The sequence below is a fragment of the Daldinia loculata genome (genome assembly GCF_022478755.1).
Source record: "Daldinia loculata strain CBS 113971 unplaced genomic scaffold F4817scaffold_46, whole genome shotgun sequence".
NCBI classification, from domain to species: Eukaryota; Fungi; Ascomycota; class Sordariomycetes; order Xylariales; family Hypoxylaceae; genus Daldinia; species Daldinia loculata.
The window spans coordinates 82,800-102,327 of NW_026054900.1; the positions used below are offsets into that span (position 1 = coordinate 82,800).

The following is a 19,528-nucleotide window of genomic DNA, read 5'->3' on the forward strand; positions in this document are numbered from 1 at the left end:
GAAAACACCCTTTGTTCTAGATGTCTCACCTAGAATCCTAACAGGGTAGCAAGTTTGCAGAAGGACGACATCTCCCCCCGAATCCTTAGAATTTGTTAAGAGTCACCATTATACCTATATGCCAAAACTTAGGTCCTTATTATCTTATTATGTGCCTCTTCATCCAATGGGGGTTGTCCAACAAGGTAGGGTAGCACTTTGCTATAAGCTCAGCATGTATATACAAGCATAAAAGCCAACTTGGAAAGGGGTACTAACACAATGATGAATATCATATCTGGCTAGATTTCATCCCTCAAGTATCTTTGAATTCATTTCATCACATTAAAAAAACAGTACTACTAAACACGAGTTAAAATGGCCACTGTAGAATCTATGCCCATGACCGATGAGAGGAAGTTAAGTCTTCTAATTAATCCCCTATTAGATAGAGTGAAATAGATTACCTCGGCTGCTAGGTAGAAGCAGGCTGAAGACACGCACACTCATGTATGCAGAACTTGCTTTTTCAGCTCCACTTCGATGAACTAGAAAATGCCGCATAGTTTTCTTCCGATCGTCGGGTGTAAGCATTTAAGGGGCCATGGCAACTTGATACCGATCTATGTTTTCTAAGGCATTCCTGGAACCCAAATACAGAAAATATCGATTTTGAACCAGCCAAGGACTTAGAGCTTATGGAGTAATCTTCTACGATCTAGATCACTGAGGCCAAGGATGAAGACTAAGAAAAGAGCTACTTAAATTGTATCATTCCTACCCGCAGACCTCGGAAGGTTGCTCAAAGACGGTATTTGTTGAGCTTGTAGAGAAATACAGCATCTCGTTTATTTCGTGCTAGCCTCCTGCAGCCATGAATGCATACCTACCTAACTTACCTAAGGTAAGCATCGTCGACGTTACCTTACGCAGTTTCTGCCGCCACTAGGTAGGCTGTGCAAATACGAAGACATTTTGACCGGAAGTCATAATCACTTAAACAAGTAAGTAGAACCGCTCCTGTTGCCTAAAATGGATTATCGAAGTATAGTTCCCGCATGATAATGCAAAGCCAAGCCGGAGAAAGGCTTGCAAACTTGCTTAAGAAGTGCACTTTCTCTTGTTCATGACGTGTGCTCCATGCAGGCTCTTCGTTAGCTATTGTATATGATCTTATGGCAATGGTACACCGCTTTTTCTAACGGCATATCGAATTTCCTAGGATTGGGGTGGCGTTTGAGGCTGAATCTCATCATCTTCATCCTCTTCATTTTACAGCTTTAAGAACACTAGTATATCCAGAGGAACCCTAAGTTCAAGCAAAGTTTAGCACAGATCAGTCTATCGACACATTTATTCACTACATTACTTCAAGTCACACCCAAAGGCACTTGCTATCTTCATATCGTTCACTAGGTATAACCAAAGGTTATGTGATGAGACAGAAAGATGAAGTCCAAAACTAAGCCCACGTCACGCAAAAAGTACCCAGCCATTACAGCCTTAAGGCGCAAGGTTAACACTGCGATGGTGTTTAATCACGAGAAATCCAAATTTCTGCCTTATGATCAACTTGCTAAACTTGTTACGCCAAGCGCCGTAACCGATGTTCTCAAAGACGCAGGTGTATCATGTGCCGAGAGTCTCACAGAGTTTGTTCTAAATGGAAACGCAAGAAGACTTTTCCTGATTCTAGTACTTATGTCGAGGAAGAAAATGAAATTTTCGATGCTCACTTGCTTCAAGCAAAGCAAGATCACTGATGCGTCCTTACCGATCAAGTTTGACTACGACGACGACAGCGATGATGGCGATGGAAACGATGACAACGGTGATAACGATGGTGACGATAGCAACTATGATAACGATGACACCGATGGCACTGATAACACCGATGGTATTGATGGCACCGATAGCACCCTACATTGTTCACACTGGACCTCCCTTGAGACTGGTCGTACCGGAGACCTTTTCGGCGTTTGTGATCCAGATGACTTGCTCCTAGTTGAATACAATCAATGGGAATTATTGGCACCAGTATTCAGTCTTGATCCTTTCCGTATCGAGCTCAACAAGAAGCGGGTATTGCCATATTTGCAAGCTGAACCGAAGCCTGCTAGTAGTGGATTCTTTGGTGAAGTATCGCAGATAAAAGTTCACCCAGCACATATCCCCTCTCTGATAAATCCCGTGAGTCTCTTTTAACCTCATCAGTATTATCAACTTCTACTAAATTCCAACAGGATACACCTGAGACAGCGATATCAATCGCTATAAAAAAGGCCAAGCATGGCGATGAGCTTGCAAAGTTTTTTGACAAGGAGGCGAGCAATCTCTACAAGATCCAACAATACAAATCACCACATTTAATTTCACCAATTGCTGCATACCGAATCGGTGAGGACCGGTGTCTCGTTTTCCGATGGGCAGACGGCGGTAACCTGTTAAATTATTGGGAAAAGTCCTCGAATCAGAACCTAGATCGTGACAGCTTACACTGGCTTCTTAGCCAAGTTAAGGGGATCTGCTCGGCCCTCCGTGACTTACACGAGGAGAATACCAGGCATGGAGACTTGAAGCCTGAGAATATTCTCTGGTTCAAGAACAGCATGGGTCGTGGGATTTTGCAAATCGCCGACTTGGGGCTTGCTGCGTTCCACGAGAAAGAAGCAGATACCCAGAATCGTAAAGGGATAGGAACTTCCACACCCTCAGGAACATCAAGATATGAGCCGCCAGAGATGGACGAAAAGCGAAACAAAGATGATCCTCGGTCTCGGCAATACGACATATGGTCAATAGGCTGCGTCTTGCTTGAACTATTACTATGGCTCATGTACGGCTACGGAAGCCTAGGCATATTTACTAACGAAACTCCTCATTTTTGGTACACATCAACTAAAAGGGTTTATATTGTCCATCCTTACGTTGAATCATGCATGAAAGTTATGATGGAGGACCTCAAAGGTAAGATGAACGTGAAGGTGTATATTGATCTTCTCGATCTAGTCCGGGACAGGCTTCTGGTCGTCGCGGTTTCAGATTCTTATCAGAGTTCACCAACGCATCGAGAGACGGCCAATAATCTATGCGAGAGAATGGAGCGTATTGCCAAAGAAAGTACTGATCATTTCGCTGTTATTAAATTGGAATACCCGGCCGATAGAATCTCGAAGCAGACATTTTACAAGATCGACGGCAGTCTAGCACTGCCCCAACGCGGAGATGTCCATAGGCTTCCTCCTATTCCATCCGCTGATCCTGCATCGGGTGCTCCTAGTATCGGCGGGAATGGAATCCCTATCCGCCTTCATGCACCAACGGGAGAGGGCAATTTGAGCTCTGAGAGCACAGATGCATTGGGGAAAACGGTTCAATCAATTCATCAGGAAGTGAGTTAGCGTGGTACTCGAAGAGAATAAGATCAAAAGCTAAATCTGAATTTTGGCTTAGTACGTAAGTAAAGCTGTTCCTGGCCATGATAAGACTGGGTACCTACCTGATAACTATTACCTACCTAACTATGTTACTTACCTGTTTATAGAATGTCAGTGCATTACCAACCCTTTTTACCCTACTTCACACTGTTCATATGTTAGGTAGCTAAAAAGGAGTTTATTCTAGTTGGTGAGGATGTAAAGTGATGCAGTGATAAGGAAGATACAGTACGCTAACGAAGTGTAGGCAGTAAGTTTCTCGTAACCTAGTCCCGAATTACAGAGTTAGTTGATGTTTTTAGCATACCAGTATTCTCGATGATGAATGGAGTTTTACACCCGACGACGAGTTTGCAATACGATTTCTTAATTCGGTTGGATGGGATAAAGTCAAGCCTGGGCAACCAAACGTTATTCCTTCACTATGCACGGGCTGCAGCGATTTACAGTCGACCCTAATGTTCGATAGCGAGTATGATATTTCGTATCTAAAGCTAATGTCAGAAACTTGTAATTTGTGCAACCTTTTCTCCAAGTCATTAGCTAGTACTGGAACAAACCCCCTAGATATCACTACGCTGAGACGGGATGGGGTTACAGTAAGTGTTAAGGATGGCCCAAAGCTCTTGTCAATCTATACAGATCCAGGTATGTTTTACACACCCGACTCTATATTTACACTTATTTACTGAACTAAAATAGACTCGAATCGCCCTAAAGGCGCCCAGTTAGGATTGCCTAAGCTTTTACAACCGGGTAGCTGTGACCAATTTGCTCTACTGCAACAGTGGATCAATGTATGCGATTCTAGCCATGAGATGTGTCGTCGTAACGATGAGTATGTCCCGACCATGCCGACCCGCCTAATCGAAGTTGGCAATCCTATCAGGCTTGTCGATTCAACTAGAGTTGCTCCATCACCATATATCGCTTTAAGCCATTGTTGGGGACTACCCGGGGATAACACAAAATTCTGCACATTTAGGCACAATATCAATCAGTTCAAAGACTCAATCGACTTCAAATGGCTCCCTGCCACATTTAGGGATGCTGTAAGCGTTACTCGCGGACTTGGTCTCGCGTATATCTGGATTGACTCGCTCTGCATTATTCAGGATGATGAATTAGACTGGCAAAATGAGGCGGGTAGGATGGAGCAGGTATTTAGCGGAGCGTACTTCACAATTGCGGCAAGCTCGGCCAAGTCATCCAATGAGGGGTTTCTCTCACCGCGTACACAGCGTCCTTGTGTTCAGCTGTCTATGCAGGGCATGAGACAGCTTTACGTATGCCCGAACATTGACGATTTTCATAAGGATATCGAAGCAGGGGAGCTCAACCGCCGGGGTTGGGTATTGCAAGAGAGAGTTTTATCTCGGCGCTCAATCTACTTCAGTTCTAATCAAGTTTATTGGGAATGCGGTGCTGGGGTGCGTTGCGAGACCTTAGCATGTCTCTATAAGTAAATATGTTTGGACCTTTTCACCGGTTGTATCTTCGCTAATTCTTGTGGTATCCAGTTCCAAGACCGCATTCCTCGGCGACGCTAATTTTCCTAAGTCCGCATTGGAATACTATCGGGATGGAAGGCAAGTACTTATCCAGGACCTGTATGAGAGGTACTCCGGACTAGCATTTACAAGACCCTCAGATAGGGCTGTGGCAATCCTCGGTCTACAGAAACGGCTAGCGGAGGCTTTCAAGTCAAAAGCGATGTTTGGGCTTTTTGCGACCTACTTTGCGAGAGGTTTATTATGGCGGCGTCGTGATAAACGCATGGGGCGCATTGCCTGGCCGAGTGGACGCCACGTTCCAAGCTGGTCTTGGTTCTCAAAGGAGGGGCCTATTAAATATATGAACCTCCAGTTCGAGAAGATTGAATGGGCCACCAAGGAGTTCAAGAGCCCCTTTCAACGTCACCCTACTGCTACCTTTGAGTATCCAATAGAAGCACATAAGGATGAAAACTTTGGCATCATACAGGGTCGGGCTAGAAAAGTGAACCTCACAAAGCTGGAGATGCTCGTACGGATTGTTTTCGATGCTGAGGAGGAATTCGATGTTGAAAATTTACGTTGCGTAGTTATTGGGCGAGATAAAAGAGACAACGGTGTGGATGAGCCAAAACAGCATGTGCTTGTTGTTCATCCACTCAATGAAATAGCTTATGAAAGAGTTGGTGTCGCATCTCTGAGACCAGCGCATTTGGGAGATGGTGGACCTTGGATTGCAATTTACTGACTAGGTTCTTTAAAATAATGAGGGTTACTATATTATTATTTCTAGGGGAAGATTGTTTGATTCATAAAACAATTTTGATTATACAAGAAATTCAATCCTCGTGCGTTTAGGACATATACCCTTTTATCTTTCGAAGGATTTCATGACTGCAAAACTAAACTCGCTCGCGAAACCGGCAAGTTATGAGACATATTATCAAATTCCTTTATTTCTATAAATAAGCTATAGGATAATACAATCCTTTGAAACAGATCTCGAAGTACTAGATATGTTAGTTTAATCTTAGTATCTTGTGATAGCTAGTCCTGGATCGGGACGCTCCGCATCTTAGGTATTGTTCAAAGGTTGAATCTAACTAGTAGGGGTCTGTACACAACCATGTGGCGCAACGCGACCTACTATATGTGCGTAATGTTCAGCGCACATGTATTTAGTTAACGTTTGCACCGGTTAAAATTGAATGGTACTATCGAACCATGAAAATAGATATCAATATTCCGAGCTAGCTACCCATAGTCTACATGTAACCTTAGGTTTTATTCTTAACCAGTAGTAGACATTATCTCCAATAGTACATAAAGTTCGGCGGAGGGACGTGAGATGGTTTAGGCAGGGCTAGATTAATCAAGCTCATTGTTTATAACTATTGAGGCTTATCTTAATTCTTTGACGTCAAGTACACTATGCACATTATTGGCTTATCTTGCCAAGTCAATATGACAAAAGTTAGTAGTAAGAAAGGACTACAGCAAAGGGCTATCTGTATGAAGTATATGAGTACATGATATTACTCTTAATCTATGAAGCTAGATGGAGGAGATGACAAGTGAGCATTCACGTTTTAACTTTATAATAGGTATCATTCGGCTAGGGGTTTGACTGTCGTTAGTCGTACGTACTTAGAGCTTCGTAGAAAGGTAGCCTAAGGAGGTAAGGGAGGATAGAAGTAGCGGGTTAAAATTAGCCTTTGTCCTCGTGGACAAGCGACTGTTCGATATAGGGTGCTATACCGCCCACTCTACCTATAATGTTATAAAGATAAGTTATCATCATGTATATTATCATCTACGTACAACATTAGAATGTGAAAAACTATAGTCTGCATATTACTTCAGAGTATGTGATACGGTAACTTGGAATAGCATTAAATATATGGCTCCTTAGACCTTTTACTAGCTAATAACTGAATAACAGCAGCGAAGTCCTTAAAGCTGGCCACAACAGTAATATTATAAATATTTATGGTTCGGCCTAATAGCTACAATTTCTACATTATAAAAGGGGTGATCTATAAACATTCGTGTCTCAGACCCCTTTATTTTGAGGTTTTGCTAGTACGAAAGATATAATTCTACGATGTAGCTGTGTAAAGGCTCCGTCTAAGCCTACACTCGGTCAAAACTTAATTGTATGTGTATCCCAAGCGGGCCGTTTTAGGGCCGATGCGAGATATTATAGTCCAGCTTGGGTAACTCCAATTTGTAGGTAATGTGCGGCGTGCCTGACTGGTTGAACCCAATGACGTATTCCCTTTAAATCACGAATAAAGCTTAACTCGGACAGTCTTACCACATAAACTAGATCTATAAATAGCATTGTACTAAAGACCACACCTTGTATTACATATGTTAGGTGCATACAGTAGCGTTTGTTAGCGCTTAGCACTCCCCCACTCACACTGTCCTAAAGGGAACTAAAAGGTGACCGACCAAGAGATGAGAAAGAAAGAATCCCCGCTTGCAGCTACATAGATTCCCAGATTGTTAAGTTTTTGGTCTTCATGTTGTCGAGTTAAACGAACCTACCTATTACCTAACTATGTTGGGGGCGATATGCGAATAATAAGCTACATAATCCACCTCGGTATATAGGTAGTCGCCTGCAACATGTAATGTAGCTTTGAGATAATAAACCCAAAGCCTCAACGATATCCCCGGATACGACTATACCCAGCCTATTACAACCTGTAAAGTGGACTAGGACTCGAAAGCAAGAGCGAGATCTGCAGGTGTACATAGTCTGATGTGAGAGGAGACTCCCCGAAACCGCTAATCACATGAATCATATGTTAATAGCCACTGTTGTCTTACAATCTTTCTTATCGAGAGCAAGAGCATATAAAATGACGGCGTTGGGGATGATACCATCTCCTCTACATGCGGCCTTTTCTCGCATCGGACAGATCGACAGAGGGGTAGACATTGTAAATGTATGTACTATCACTTAGCCTGGGAATTTTGTTTAATTGTAGAGGTGTAGGTTATACGAAATTGAGTTTTGAGACTTTAATATGTTTGTAGGAACTCGCATTATTCTGTTTAGTGAGCTTAGTACTGCATGTATAGGTAGGTACCTATACAATATAAGGATTACCTAATGTTGTATCATTGGAGGAAAAGACTTGGAGGTTAGGTTAACGAGTGGAAACTGCCTATTGTAGAAGCAGGAAAGCCCTGTCGCAACCTCGCAACCTTAGGTACTAATGGTACTCTATTTTTTTTTGTTGATTGACTAACCTAGCTGAATGATGAAAGTCCTCATAATTTCATAATTTCTCCTCCCATCCCCGTTCAACATTCATCCTTCGCCCCTGGGCGTTGCCTATCTTAGATCTTTACTGGCGCTTTGTATATTTGTTTATGTCTTTGTGTTGCTAATGAATACTCGGCCCTGTGCCCCTTTCTTTATCGCTCTACTTTGTTGCTACACCTTGTCCTTGACATCAGGGCTTCTGTCGTTTATGTCGGATTGGGTCTTTTTTTCGACGCGCAGTTTTTGATGCCGATCGCGATTCGCACAGCCTATTAGCGGCCGGAGTAGCTCAGTCAACTGCGCCGTCTTAGAAAACGGAGAAGACACGGGCGAGGTCAATCATCTTTTTGAAACCTCACTTGTTTTATTCGTCTACAATCGTAACAGTTTAGATCAATTCATTCGTCTATTCGTCTATCCGTCTATCCATCTACTCAGACGACCGGCCTAGTTGTAGAACAGCAACGCAAAACAAAGTACGAGTACGAAAGTAATACTTAGTGCAAAGCGGGAAAGGAAACATCTTCCAACCTGGACATCTTCAGCACAGCCCCCCGCAAGAAAACGGGAAACCCCTGTAGGTTGATTAGAGGGGTGTATGTGGGAATCAGACGGCACACCTCGAACAGAAAATAAGCCAGATCGTTTTTATCTATCCAAAAAATCCTATCTGTACGAAACGGTTGATCTCGGTTCTATTCCTGTTTGTGCTTTGCCTCGCTTTCTCCTTGTCTGCGCTGCTCCGAGATCTGCGGCTGTGGGAGAGACAAAAGAGAGGTAGATAGAGCGCGACAAACGGCCCAATTCCGTTCGGTTTAGGGAGAGTAAACCCGATACAATAATACCATTATGCCCTCCTTCGGTCGCATTGGAAAGCACAGTAATCGTTCCCAGCATAACCTGGTCGAGCAACAGCAACAGCAGCATCATCATCACCACCACCATCTTCTTCAGCAACAGCAACAACAGCAACAACAGCAACAACAGCAGCAGCAACTTTCGTCTCATCAACACCAGGTGGCGGGCAGTGGGGCTACTGCACCGCCCCATCATCCTCATCAACAGCAAGCTGGTTCTACTTCTATTTCTGCCTCCCAGACTGGATCTAGTCCACTGAACCCCGGAGGCCGTCGAGTATCTGCCGCTGGTGTTCCTGTTACGGTTCCCGTGACCAGTTCGGTGCCTATACCGGTATCTGTTAACGATTCTAATACCACACCTTCTTCAGCCTCGTCAATCGGCCTTAGTTCTAGTGAGTCTTTTCAACAACAGCTACCACCACCACAACAACAACCACAACAACAGGTGGTCGACACGAGGGCCGGTCAATCACATTCACAGCAGCAAACTCCACATACTTCACCGCGTGGACATCAACATACGCACCATAATCAATTAGGTAGCCAGCAACAAAGCCAGTCGGCCCAGCCTCTTGAGGCGTACGGAAACAATCAAAATAATTTATCCACTAGTTCAATACCCCTCAACCAAACCCCCGCTGCTTACACTGCGCGACAACAGCCCCACGATAATTTCGCCGAATTAGTCTCAAGGTCTCAGTCTGCAAGATACTCACAATTAAATCCTTTGCAGACACAACATCCATTTGGCATCGCATCGAGCTCGGTCGACAACTTACCTCAGACCGTCTCTTCTCCCTCGGTATCCTCCAGCCAACCATCTCTACCGCATAGCCAAACCGCCCCCACTGAGCCAAAGCGATTCACACGAAAGCTAATTAAGAATATCCTCTCCGGCTCTTCTTCCTCTAGTCGGCCCAATTCAGACCACTATCAGGACGCTTCCTACGACAACAGCTCTGGTTTAAATCGCCGACCCTCCAAACGGGCAAGCAATACCCCTGTCGTCAGAGGCAACCCTTTGTTGTCGCGACCTATCGACCACCCCGATTGGGTCCCGCCCCAAAGTAGCTCGCGTAGCCACCACTCACCCATCCAACCTGTACGCGACCTTGAGGACCCCTACTGTGTCGCCCGTTCTAACCAAGATATGCTTTCACAGAATCACACAGAGCCATCCCAGAATACTATAAGACAAGTTCCTGCCGATTCCGATCCTGACGCCGACAGCTTACCATATAGCCGCGAAGACCTTTCTTATCAACAGCAAGCTATCGCTCAGCACCAAGCCCAGTTACAAGCGCAGGCCCAAGCTCAAGCGCACGCACAGGCGCAGGCGCAGGCGCAGGCGCAGGCTCACGCGCAAGCTCAGGCCCAAGCGGAGCAGCAACAGCAATTATACGGCGGTCAGATCGTTGTCGACCCAGCGCAGAATCAATACCAATACGCATCTCCTTACGAACAATATCAGTCAGGTCGTCGGCCATCCCTTTTCACTGGGCATCTTAGCACGGCGAGCTCTCAGCCGCCTAATCCCGAAACCGTTTCGCAGGTGTCACATGAGTCGCCCGATTCTGAATCAGACTACCAGCAGCAGCAGCAACAACAACCGCCAGCTAACTCTCAGTCTGTACAGGATTCACCCGCCGTGAGCTACGTACAACAGGAACTGCAGAGCTCACAGAACCAACAACAAGCATCAGTGGGAGCAGGACAGGCCCAGAATATGGCACCGCTACCTGGAGGGTCTGGGCAGAGCCGTAGATCGGGGGATAACGAAAAGCAGATGCGTTCCGTTGAGCCTCCCCCAGGGCCACCACCCGGCTATAGACATAGCCAAGGGCCCATAAATGCGATGAACCCTCTCCCGCCTACGCCAAGCATCTCTGGTGCTCCACAAAATTACCGTTCTAGCGGCGTGCAAGAACAAGGGCAGTATGATAGGGCTGTTCCCGAAGGCGGTCGAAATAGTCCTCAACCATCGACGAATGCCGAGCGGGAGGCTGACCCAGAGAAGCAATTCAAAGACTTACGTAAGAGATACATTGATAATCCGTTGAGCGGATTGCTGACCTCATATACTAGTAACCAAATATAAGAACGTCAAGAGGCTATATTTCGATGGCAAGTCTCAAATCGAACAATTAACTTCCCAGGTTGAACAGCTGCAGAACGCAGTTGCTAACCAGAGAATGTCTCAATCGCGGACGTCTCTCGATGATAATGAGTATTCTACGCGGTTCAATCGACTGAACGGCGCGATAAACAATTTGTCATTTAACATTCGCAAGGATTGGCGAACGTTACCCGGCTGGATCGAGAGGTATGTCAGCCCGGAAGCGATTAAGACAGGCAAGCAGGAGATGACTGCTGTTGGGCGTGCAGTAATTGTTCGGTGGATCGTGGACGAAATCTTCAACAAATGCTTCCACCCCGCCCTAGACGTCCACCTTAGTTCCCACCTCAAGCAAATAGAGCAGAATATCCGCAGATTTTCGTACACGCTAAGCAGCCAGGAGGAGTACGATGCATTAACAGCAAAGGTCGTGAACTGGCGAATGGCTACTTTAGAGGGACTCCAACATCAGCTTCAGGCGCCTGAGGGCAATGACTATAAAGCAGATTTTACTAAAATGGCCACCGGAAACCTCACGGCAACATTGTTTCAATATCTGACGGACCCGCCACCCGCCGGCGTAGATGGAAGCGCATCGATGATCGTCGAGTTGGTAGTGGGCATTGCGAGCCATCTGCCCATGGAAAGCCGAGACGTCGCTATCACATATCCACTACCCGGAGACCCCATACAACCCGACTTCATGGAACCAGAGAAAACTGGATTGCCTCCGTTACCAGAGCCGGTGGACGATATCGAGGAAAGCAACGACAAGGACAGCGAAAAGACCGCTGCGGCCAAACGAGAAAAGACAAAAAGTGGTATGTTGAATATGCTCAGCGGGACACCGTATCCCGGGAGCAGGAAAGGCAGCACGGCTTCGGTTATTACTGACACGACATCGTCGGCAGCAGCAGCGGCGGCACAACAGCAACAGCAGCAAATACCCCCCAAAGACCCCAGCAAGGTTCGGTTCGCAGGCTTCGTGGCGGTCGAGGTCAGAGGACGACAGGTATTGGTTAAAGCTCCCGTGTGGACCCTAAGTTGATGGGGTTCCCCCGCATAGAAGAGGAAGAGGAGAGACAACGGATCCGTGGTCGAGGATTAAGATACCAGTAATTACTTTTCCCCCTTTTTCGTTCGCAAAAAGGTTTGACACGACATAAAATATGATCCCCGAGGACGGTAGTAGTAGGTACCTAAGGCAGGTTAGAGGTCGTGGCGGTAAGGTGGTTTGAAATTCGCAGTTGATACCCCATCTCCTTTGCTTGGATGGGTGGATCGATTGCGTAGGGTGAGCAATGATAGGATATCGGGTGCAATTACGACGGATGTGTGCTACCTACGGAGTGAAGGATGCTTGCTCATCTAGTCAAGTTCATATAAATATAAATACTTGAAGGTTTTTGCTCCCCCCACTTGCTAGTACTTAGTATTTCATCATCACTATTACATTATCCATATAACCTTGATTTGATACACGGCTATGTACTACATAGGTAACTAGCAATGAATTTAGAGGCAGACCTGAGCCGAGCACGTTGTGAGTAATGAATTTATTACTGTCAAAATACAAATAAGCAAAGCTAGCCACGAGCAATCCCTAACTACAAGTCCTCACGACCTAACGTCCCTAGTAAAAACTCCCCTCTCGCCTAGGCGCCATGCATGCCATCACTTCCTGAAGGGCGGGGGAGTTGACCAGCCTTCATAGCTCCAGGCTTACTTGATTGATGTCTTGGGAGGAATAACCTTCCAAATTATCTTGTCTCTCACTCTCTCCGTCTCCAATCTCTGCAAGGGAAAAAAAAAACATCTTTTTGTTGCGTGAGCATCCAGGCATGCTGGAAAAAACAAAAACAAAGTAACAATCAATCGTCGTGATTAATTAGACCTGTACAAGGAACCAGAATGATGAAACAAAAATAATCCTGTACTTCCGGAGCCAGAACGAGAAGGTTGTGTCGGATGTGTGTAATAGTAAGCCAAACTGGTCGCGGTGTGTCCGTCAAAAGAACCAAGTGGACGATAGAACAGAACCGGAGTTATGGCAAAATGGCAAGATAGAAGGGCGAACTCAGTAGCGTATCGATGATCATGAATTCATTCGTATGCAGGTCAACAGATCATATCGGGCATAATATTGTCGTTTCTTCGTTTTTCTGTCGCGAGATATCAATCATGAGAGCTTGGCAGAGCCATCTGAGACTTAGACGATCATGCTCTTAGTCCTCGAATGAACTCGTCTGGTCTCGGCGCGCTTTCGAAGCATCTCTTCCCGCTTAAGAACGAGTTCACACCACTTTCTGCGGGAACTGGGAGCGTTGGTGTTGTCCTCCTCTTCTCCAGTTCGACCGATGACATCGCCAAGGACCTTCATCCAGCCTTGCTTGTCTTCGCGGGTGTCGGCGTAGAAATCGATAATCTCGCCGTTATTGAAGCGGATACGGAAACCCTCTTCAACAAACATGTAGCCTTCTTCCTCTTCCGCGAAGGCAGAGCGACGTCTTTTGCCGCCGCGACCCGTGGTCTCGGGGTCAGTCAGCTGCCGTCGATCGTCAATGAGTCGCTTGGCATTGGAGAGGTTGATGGTGGCACGAGGTTGACGGGTTGTTTCGTGATAAGCGGTAAGCTTAGTACCAACAAGTTTAAAGTAGCGGCGACGCCAATACTATTGATGCGTCAGGTTAGTACTCGGATGCTTCCAGGCTGTGTGCTAAAAGTGACACTTACGGGGCAATCTCCTCCTTGCTGGCTTAGGTGACCCTCCCAGTTCCTAGATAATCTCTCCTCAGCTGCCTTCAACTCGCGGATACACATATTCATGCTCTTTGGCATGTCATCATTCGTTGATCCTTTAGGTCGCGGCACGAAGAGAAGTTGTACTTCCAGCTTGCCGATCTTGTAGGGTGCGCGACGCACAACCGAGTTGCTAGGAACTCCAGAGCGCTTGCTCTTGACGCTGTTGGCAAAGTTAGGTTCCTCGGTAGCCCATTCGTTGAAAGTCGCAATCTCTGCCATATAAGGTCGGCCATAGCAGCGGGATTCGTGCTCCTTAAGGCAGACGTATGCGCGTGCGAAGGTTCCATCCTCTGCCGCAAGAGGAGATAGTAGGTCCCACGCCGTGGGTATAACATTCCTCTGCTTCGTAGCGGCGTCGCGCTGGGCCTGAGCGTAGGCTTCCTCTTCGGCACGTTGACGAGCTTCCATCTCCTTTCGCTTCTTGGGGCTAGCGAAGACACGAGAGAAGGTAGATGGCTTGGGTTTTAGCGCCTTAGTTGGCGCGACTGTTACGCGCTCAGGCGGAGGCTTCTCTAACTTCACGTTGAGGGTAAGTTGGAATTCCAACTCGTTGGGAACAACAAGTTCAAACTCCTGGCCGATCGGAGCGTTACGAGCCAGCTCCAGCCAGGATGTGGTCACACAGTGTACTCCGTTGTCGAGAGTGAGGCTAAACCATGTTCGTTCATCTTGCGGGAGGTTAGTACCTATACTTATGTAGGAACACGTTTAGGTATCAATGTCAGGAAAAACTTACTCTTGGGCAAGGGAAGATCAAGATCTTTCACGCCCATTACCTTGACAAATAATCTGCCTCGCTCGCCACACTCTTCCGTCGCTAGCTCGTGGCTATCTTCCTCGGGTAACGAATTCATCGCTGTCGAATTGCTTTCATGACCTGGTAGAGGTGGCACTTGACCGCCGATGCTTGGTGCGTGTCTCTTCTTGATACTTTTCCTGTGCTTACCATTCCAAGGTTCAACAGTCCACGACTGAGGGCGTTGCTGCTTAATTGGAGAATTTCCGGCAGAACGGGTACCAGCTCGGGCTTCTTCGGTTTCTTTGTCGCTTGCAGTAACGAGTTTTGTGTTCTGGCGCATAAGGTAACCTCGCTGTCGTGGAGATTCAATGTTAGTTTTAGTTGTTCCACGGTACGAATTAACTTTATTGGTGTCTTGAGGATCGGAGCCTGACGCTTGTCTTTTTGGCTCGTTGATTGAAGCAAGGGAGTGGTAGGCGTGGGGAAGGAATTGGGTATTGACCTTTTGTGCCTCAATGACCCGCTCAAAGTCCTGATCAAGACTGAGGCCCAAGTCGAGATCCAAAGTTAAACTACGCTGCTTAAAGCTTGGGTGCCGCTCAATAAAATCGTCACCAGTGGGGACCTCCAGAGTATCAGGTGCTAAATCCCGAGAAAGACGGTTGCGATGCCGGTCAGGAATTGGTGGGACCACAGGTGCTACTTCTCGGCTTACTTGTCGGCGAGCCTCACGCATGGTCATAATGTCGGACGGGGTGGCAGAAGCGCGAGTCTTCAGCTTAGAGCCTGAAGAAGATTTAATGGTAGCTTCCCGCTCAGGAATGGCAGGTGACTCGATTAAATATTCCTCGAGCTCTTTGGCTTCTTCGACTTCTTCGACTTCTTCTTGGGCTTCTCTGACTTCTCTGACTTCTTCAACTTCTTCAACCTCCTCGACCTCCTCGACATCCTCAATTTCATCTTCATACTCCTCTTCCTCATCATCAGATATAGGATGGTGGATAACAGATTCAGGAGTACCTGGCTCCTCTGATTCATACTCATCCTCTTCAGGATCTCCCCATCCGGAACCATCATATACAGGTTTCGATATAGGCCTTTCCGGGGTCTTCGACCGTTGTAAGTATGAGTCCGCATCCGACACTTTGTGGCTCTCTGAGTGCGTGAGAGCACCTGCTTCCTTAGGCTTCGGAAGCATGTGAGATTGCAAGCTACGAGTGAATTCTACGTCTTTAGACGAACTTGTTATCTGGGGAAGGGTAGCGCTGAAGTTTGTAATGGCACCTTCAAGAGCTGGGCTCGCCGCTCGAGGAGTCGTGACTGACTCCTCTTCAGGCTGTGCGTCCACGGGCTGGGGCTTGTCAACCTCGTCAGAGTATTGACTCTCCGTATCATCATCATCGTTGTCGTCGTGATCACTGTGATCATCATGATCATCACTGTCGTCCTGGTCATCCTGATCATCCTTTTGCGACACCGCATCTTCATCTTCAGACCGTTGGTATAGGTCATAGACGTCACCTTTATCAACTTCACTCTCGTGATGAACCACACTGTCTTCATTCGACTCCTCACCATCATCAAGAATCGAATCTTCGATACTAGCGATAGGGACATCAGGGTCATAAGGAGCGTCGCGAGTGAGGCCCGGTTCAGGGCCTGGTGACATAAATGTGAATTCAGATTCTTGATCAAGTGTCCTGTTGCCATTAACACGACGCAGGATGGATTGTCGAGAAATGCTTGGAAGCTGATAATCCATATCTAGTCCGGATAAATCACCAACAGTGTCGTCCTCCTCCTCATTACCTTCGTCATCTCGGTCTTCGTGATCCTCATGTTCCTCGTGATCGTCATGGTCTTCATGGTCTTCATGGTCTTCATGATCGTCATGACCGGGAGTGGGGCTTGTAACCCTATCACGGGCTCCAGCTCGTCGCATGCGACGCTCTCGCTGCTGTTCAGCAAAAGTCTTTGCAGAGCTGTCAGACTTAGGACTAGTCTCGTCCAGCATCATGAGCTTAAGTCGCTCTTCCAACGACATGCTACCATTGCCAATATTGTGGATATCAGACTTGCTTATTGAAGCAGGGGGTGGCGAAGGGAGACTTCGAGGAGAGCCTAACATACGTTCTGCGGTAGCAGACAGTCCATTTGAAGATGCAGACTGGGAGCGGACATGGCCCATTCCCGGTAGAGGAGGTAGAGGTCGATGCTCACTGCTAGATGTTGACGAATCTGTACGGGAATGCTGTGATTGTGGAGACATGGCTTGTGACAAGGCACCCTCGGGCATAGGACTACTATCAAAGCGCGTGTCCCGATCTTGACGCCAATCATCAGGCCCGACAACTGGGGTCTTGTCTGTGTCTTCTAGTGTCGCATCAAAACTGTCATCCTGTGCGTCCATCTCACCCCCAGGATAATGACCATAGATATAGTCATCGTCGTCATCATCATCATCCTCATAGCTGCCTTCTCGCGAGTTTGTGCCAACAGAAGACATATCAGGGGTTGCCATTTCGTACTCATTAATCTGAGGTGGGGCAGCATCGAAGGTAACAGACTTGGCGTGGCGGTGGAGTGACCTGCCACTTGGGAGTTCATGGTCTTCGAATGAAATGTCCGAGAAAACATCATTATGTAAATCTTGACTGTTCTTAAGGCGGGCTGAAGAAAGTGATGATTTAGTCGGAGATGCTTGGTCTTTGCTTGGGCTGGGGGGTTGAGAGCCAGTAGGAGCGGGAGATGAGCAAGAGCCAGTCTTTGTAGGGGTGTATAGAGAGATACTGGTCTGGCTATCTGAGCGGCCATGGCTTGATCGAAAGTTATTTGTGAAAGCATTGCCTTGGACCTTAGCAAGAGGACGCTCGATTGTTGGTATACGCATCGGGTCGTATTCCTGTTTCTGTTCTCGAGCAAACATGGTACTGTTTTTTACACGCGACGCCTTCTGCAGTCGTTCGATAGAAGAACGCCTAGTGGGCGACGGGGAACCAGCACGACCTCCATACAACTCGTTTTCGATGCGATTGTTGACATTACGATTCTGCCAAAACAGGCGCGGTGAAGTCGTACCGTCCAGAGGAGATGACTGGAATGGAGATGAATCGGTATTAAGACCCATCTTCTAACGCCACGAGGGTTAGCAGAGTCAATTTGAATTTGAGTTGAATCTAGAATGGAATTACCTTTTGTGAAGGATTCCAACTCGGTGAGTTTCGTCGCTGCTCAGTGGCTGAGATCTCAGACAACGGACGTGGAATGCTACTCTTAATTGGCGATGTAGATGGAGTGCTGTTCTTAGCAATACGCAAAGGCTGCGTTACCTATTGATTAACAGTTAATTTCCCGTGATCTATTGTTTAGACATCTCCTTCTTTACTTACAGGTTGCCCATCAGAGGCCATACTGAAAGGAAAACTTGCAAATTATCTCGTGATTATTGGTAATTCATGTCTCCCAATGGAGAAATAAAAAACGATTTACAAGATGAATGAGATGTATGTTAAAGTCTCGTGGCGGTGCAGGTGCAGAATATGCGGCCTACGATGATGCACAATTTGAGAATGGCGTTTAAGAGTTGTTTTGGCAAGTTATAAGGGTTGCTAGGTTGACGCACCAAGCACCAAGAACCAATCGGTGACAGCTGTAATGTTTACAAGCGGCTGAAAGTAGGTAACTCCGAAGAGGCTGAGGACGGTTGCTAACAAGGTAAGAAATAGTATATCGTTAGGCGGTCAAGAAAGAAAATAGAAATAAAGGACACACGTCAATGGTATAATTACCAAGTGAAAGATTATCTTCCTTCTACAAGAATGAGAAGAGAACAAATGTTGTGATGATAATAACAGTGGCCGAGGTTCTTGATCACAGGTTGCAGGTTGCAGGAGGTTATTTGGATGGCGGGCGGAGGTAAACAGACATGGGAGAGTGGCTTGGTGGGGAGTGGGGGATAGGATAGCCAGCCAAGCGCTATCGCCCCACCAAAATACCTACACCAAATATACAAGTTCCCGCCGCTAAATCTAGGAAATCACCGCTGTTCTGTCCAGGCTTTTTCCGTTGCTGTTGCCCCGCCAACACGATAACTCACGAACCGCTAACCGGTCTAGGATTATCGTTTGTCTCAAGTTGATCTTAGTTACTGGGATACGTGTGCACCATTATGCACAAAATACAGTAGTATCGTAGTACGTACAGCCATGACCGACTTTCGACATGACCGACTTTCCGACTGTGAGACTTTCAAAAAGTACCTTGATCTTCAAATAAATATTCCCATGATTCATATAATAATTCCAATAGACTTTTACTTATAAAATGTCTAGGTTAAACAATACTTACATAGGTACATTGGGTACTGTTTAGACTTTAATGGGTATATGCATACCTAACTCAGGTAGGTAGATATGTAGTAAACAATATCAATGGATTAGTAAAGTATAGTAGGTAGGTACATACTTCGTACAGCTTTCTGCATCTCTTAGGTAAGATAGTCGAGTCCGTGGATACCTGCATCAATGCATTGCATGTAGGTACACGACATAGATGTATGCAACTCCATAAGGAACATGTTGCACGATTGAAAAAAAGATTCATTCATTCAAATGTTCAAATTTGCATGTGCGTATGACATTTACATATCTACCTACATATATAGCTCGTATTTGGATACCTCATGTTTGGTTGAGGCTATGAGTTTAATTTTATTTACCCAAGAACAAGAATAGGAGATAGGAGAAGACCAGATCTGTACTACCAAACGCATCCATTCGAAAAGCCACATGTTAATGACAACAACAATCAGGGGCAAAATACA

General features: G+C 46.3%; 3 protein-coding genes across 3 annotated transcripts; 2 read left to right on the plus strand and 1 right to left on the minus strand.

Moving 5' to 3' along the window:
• Positions 1-1,038: 1,038 nt before the first annotated feature.
• Positions 1,039-5,762, plus strand: F4817DRAFT_345692 (uncharacterized protein). Its single transcript, XM_049304299.1, has 5 exons — positions 1,039-2,169; positions 2,223-3,371; positions 3,719-4,064; positions 4,119-4,878; positions 4,937-5,762. Exons 1-5 carry the CDS (start codon positions 1,429-1,431, stop codon positions 5,655-5,657), a joined length of 3,717 nt encoding a protein of 1,238 aa, XP_049156508.1. The 5' UTR covers positions 1,039-1,428; the 3' UTR covers positions 5,658-5,762.
• A 3,276-nt stretch (positions 5,763-9,038) lies between these two features.
• On the plus strand, positions 9,039-12,213 carry F4817DRAFT_318439 (uncharacterized protein; the record flags this gene model as incomplete). The annotated part of the gene is made up of 2 exons (XM_049300911.1): positions 9,039-11,082; positions 11,135-12,213. 2 exons carry the CDS (start codon positions 9,039-9,041, stop codon positions 12,211-12,213), a joined length of 3,123 nt encoding a protein of 1,040 aa, XP_049156509.1.
• A 493-nt stretch (positions 12,214-12,706) lies between these two features.
• On the minus strand, positions 12,707-18,635 carry F4817DRAFT_345701 (DUF1709-domain-containing protein). The gene is made up of 5 exons (XM_049304300.1): positions 18,096-18,635; positions 17,898-18,035; positions 14,704-17,836; positions 13,899-14,635; positions 12,707-13,836 (listed from the first exon to the last, which is right to left on the minus strand). The coding sequence occupies exons 1-5, from the start codon at positions 18,114-18,116 to the stop codon at positions 13,375-13,377; spliced, it is 4,491 nt and encodes a 1,496-aa protein (XP_049156510.1). The 5' UTR covers positions 18,117-18,635; the 3' UTR covers positions 12,707-13,374.
• Between the last annotated feature and the right edge of the window lie 893 nt (positions 18,636-19,528).

Bases quoted from the DNA above. Each gene is read 5' to 3' on its own strand.
- F4817DRAFT_345692 (XM_049304299.1), top strand. From the start codon at position 1,429: ATGAAGTCCAAAACTAAGCCCACGTCACGCAAAAAGTACCCAGCCATT. The intron at 2,170-2,222 runs GTGAGTCTCTTT...AAATTCCAACAG, and splicing joins TCCCCTCTCTGATAAATCCC to GATACACCTGAGACAGCGAT. The intron at 4,879-4,936 runs GTAAATATGTTT...TGTGGTATCCAG, and splicing joins ACCTTAGCATGTCTCTATAA to TTCCAAGACCGCATTCCTCG.
- F4817DRAFT_345701 (XM_049304300.1), bottom strand. From the start codon at position 18,116: ATGGCCTCTGATGGGCAACCT. The intron at 18,036-18,095 runs GTAAGTAAAGAA...GTTAATCAATAG, and splicing joins TGGCCTCTGATGGGCAACCT to GTAACGCAGCCTTTGCGTAT. The intron at 13,837-13,898 runs GTAAGTGTCACT...ACGCATCAATAG, and splicing joins AGCAAGGAGGAGATTGCCCC to TATTGGCGTCGCCGCTACTT.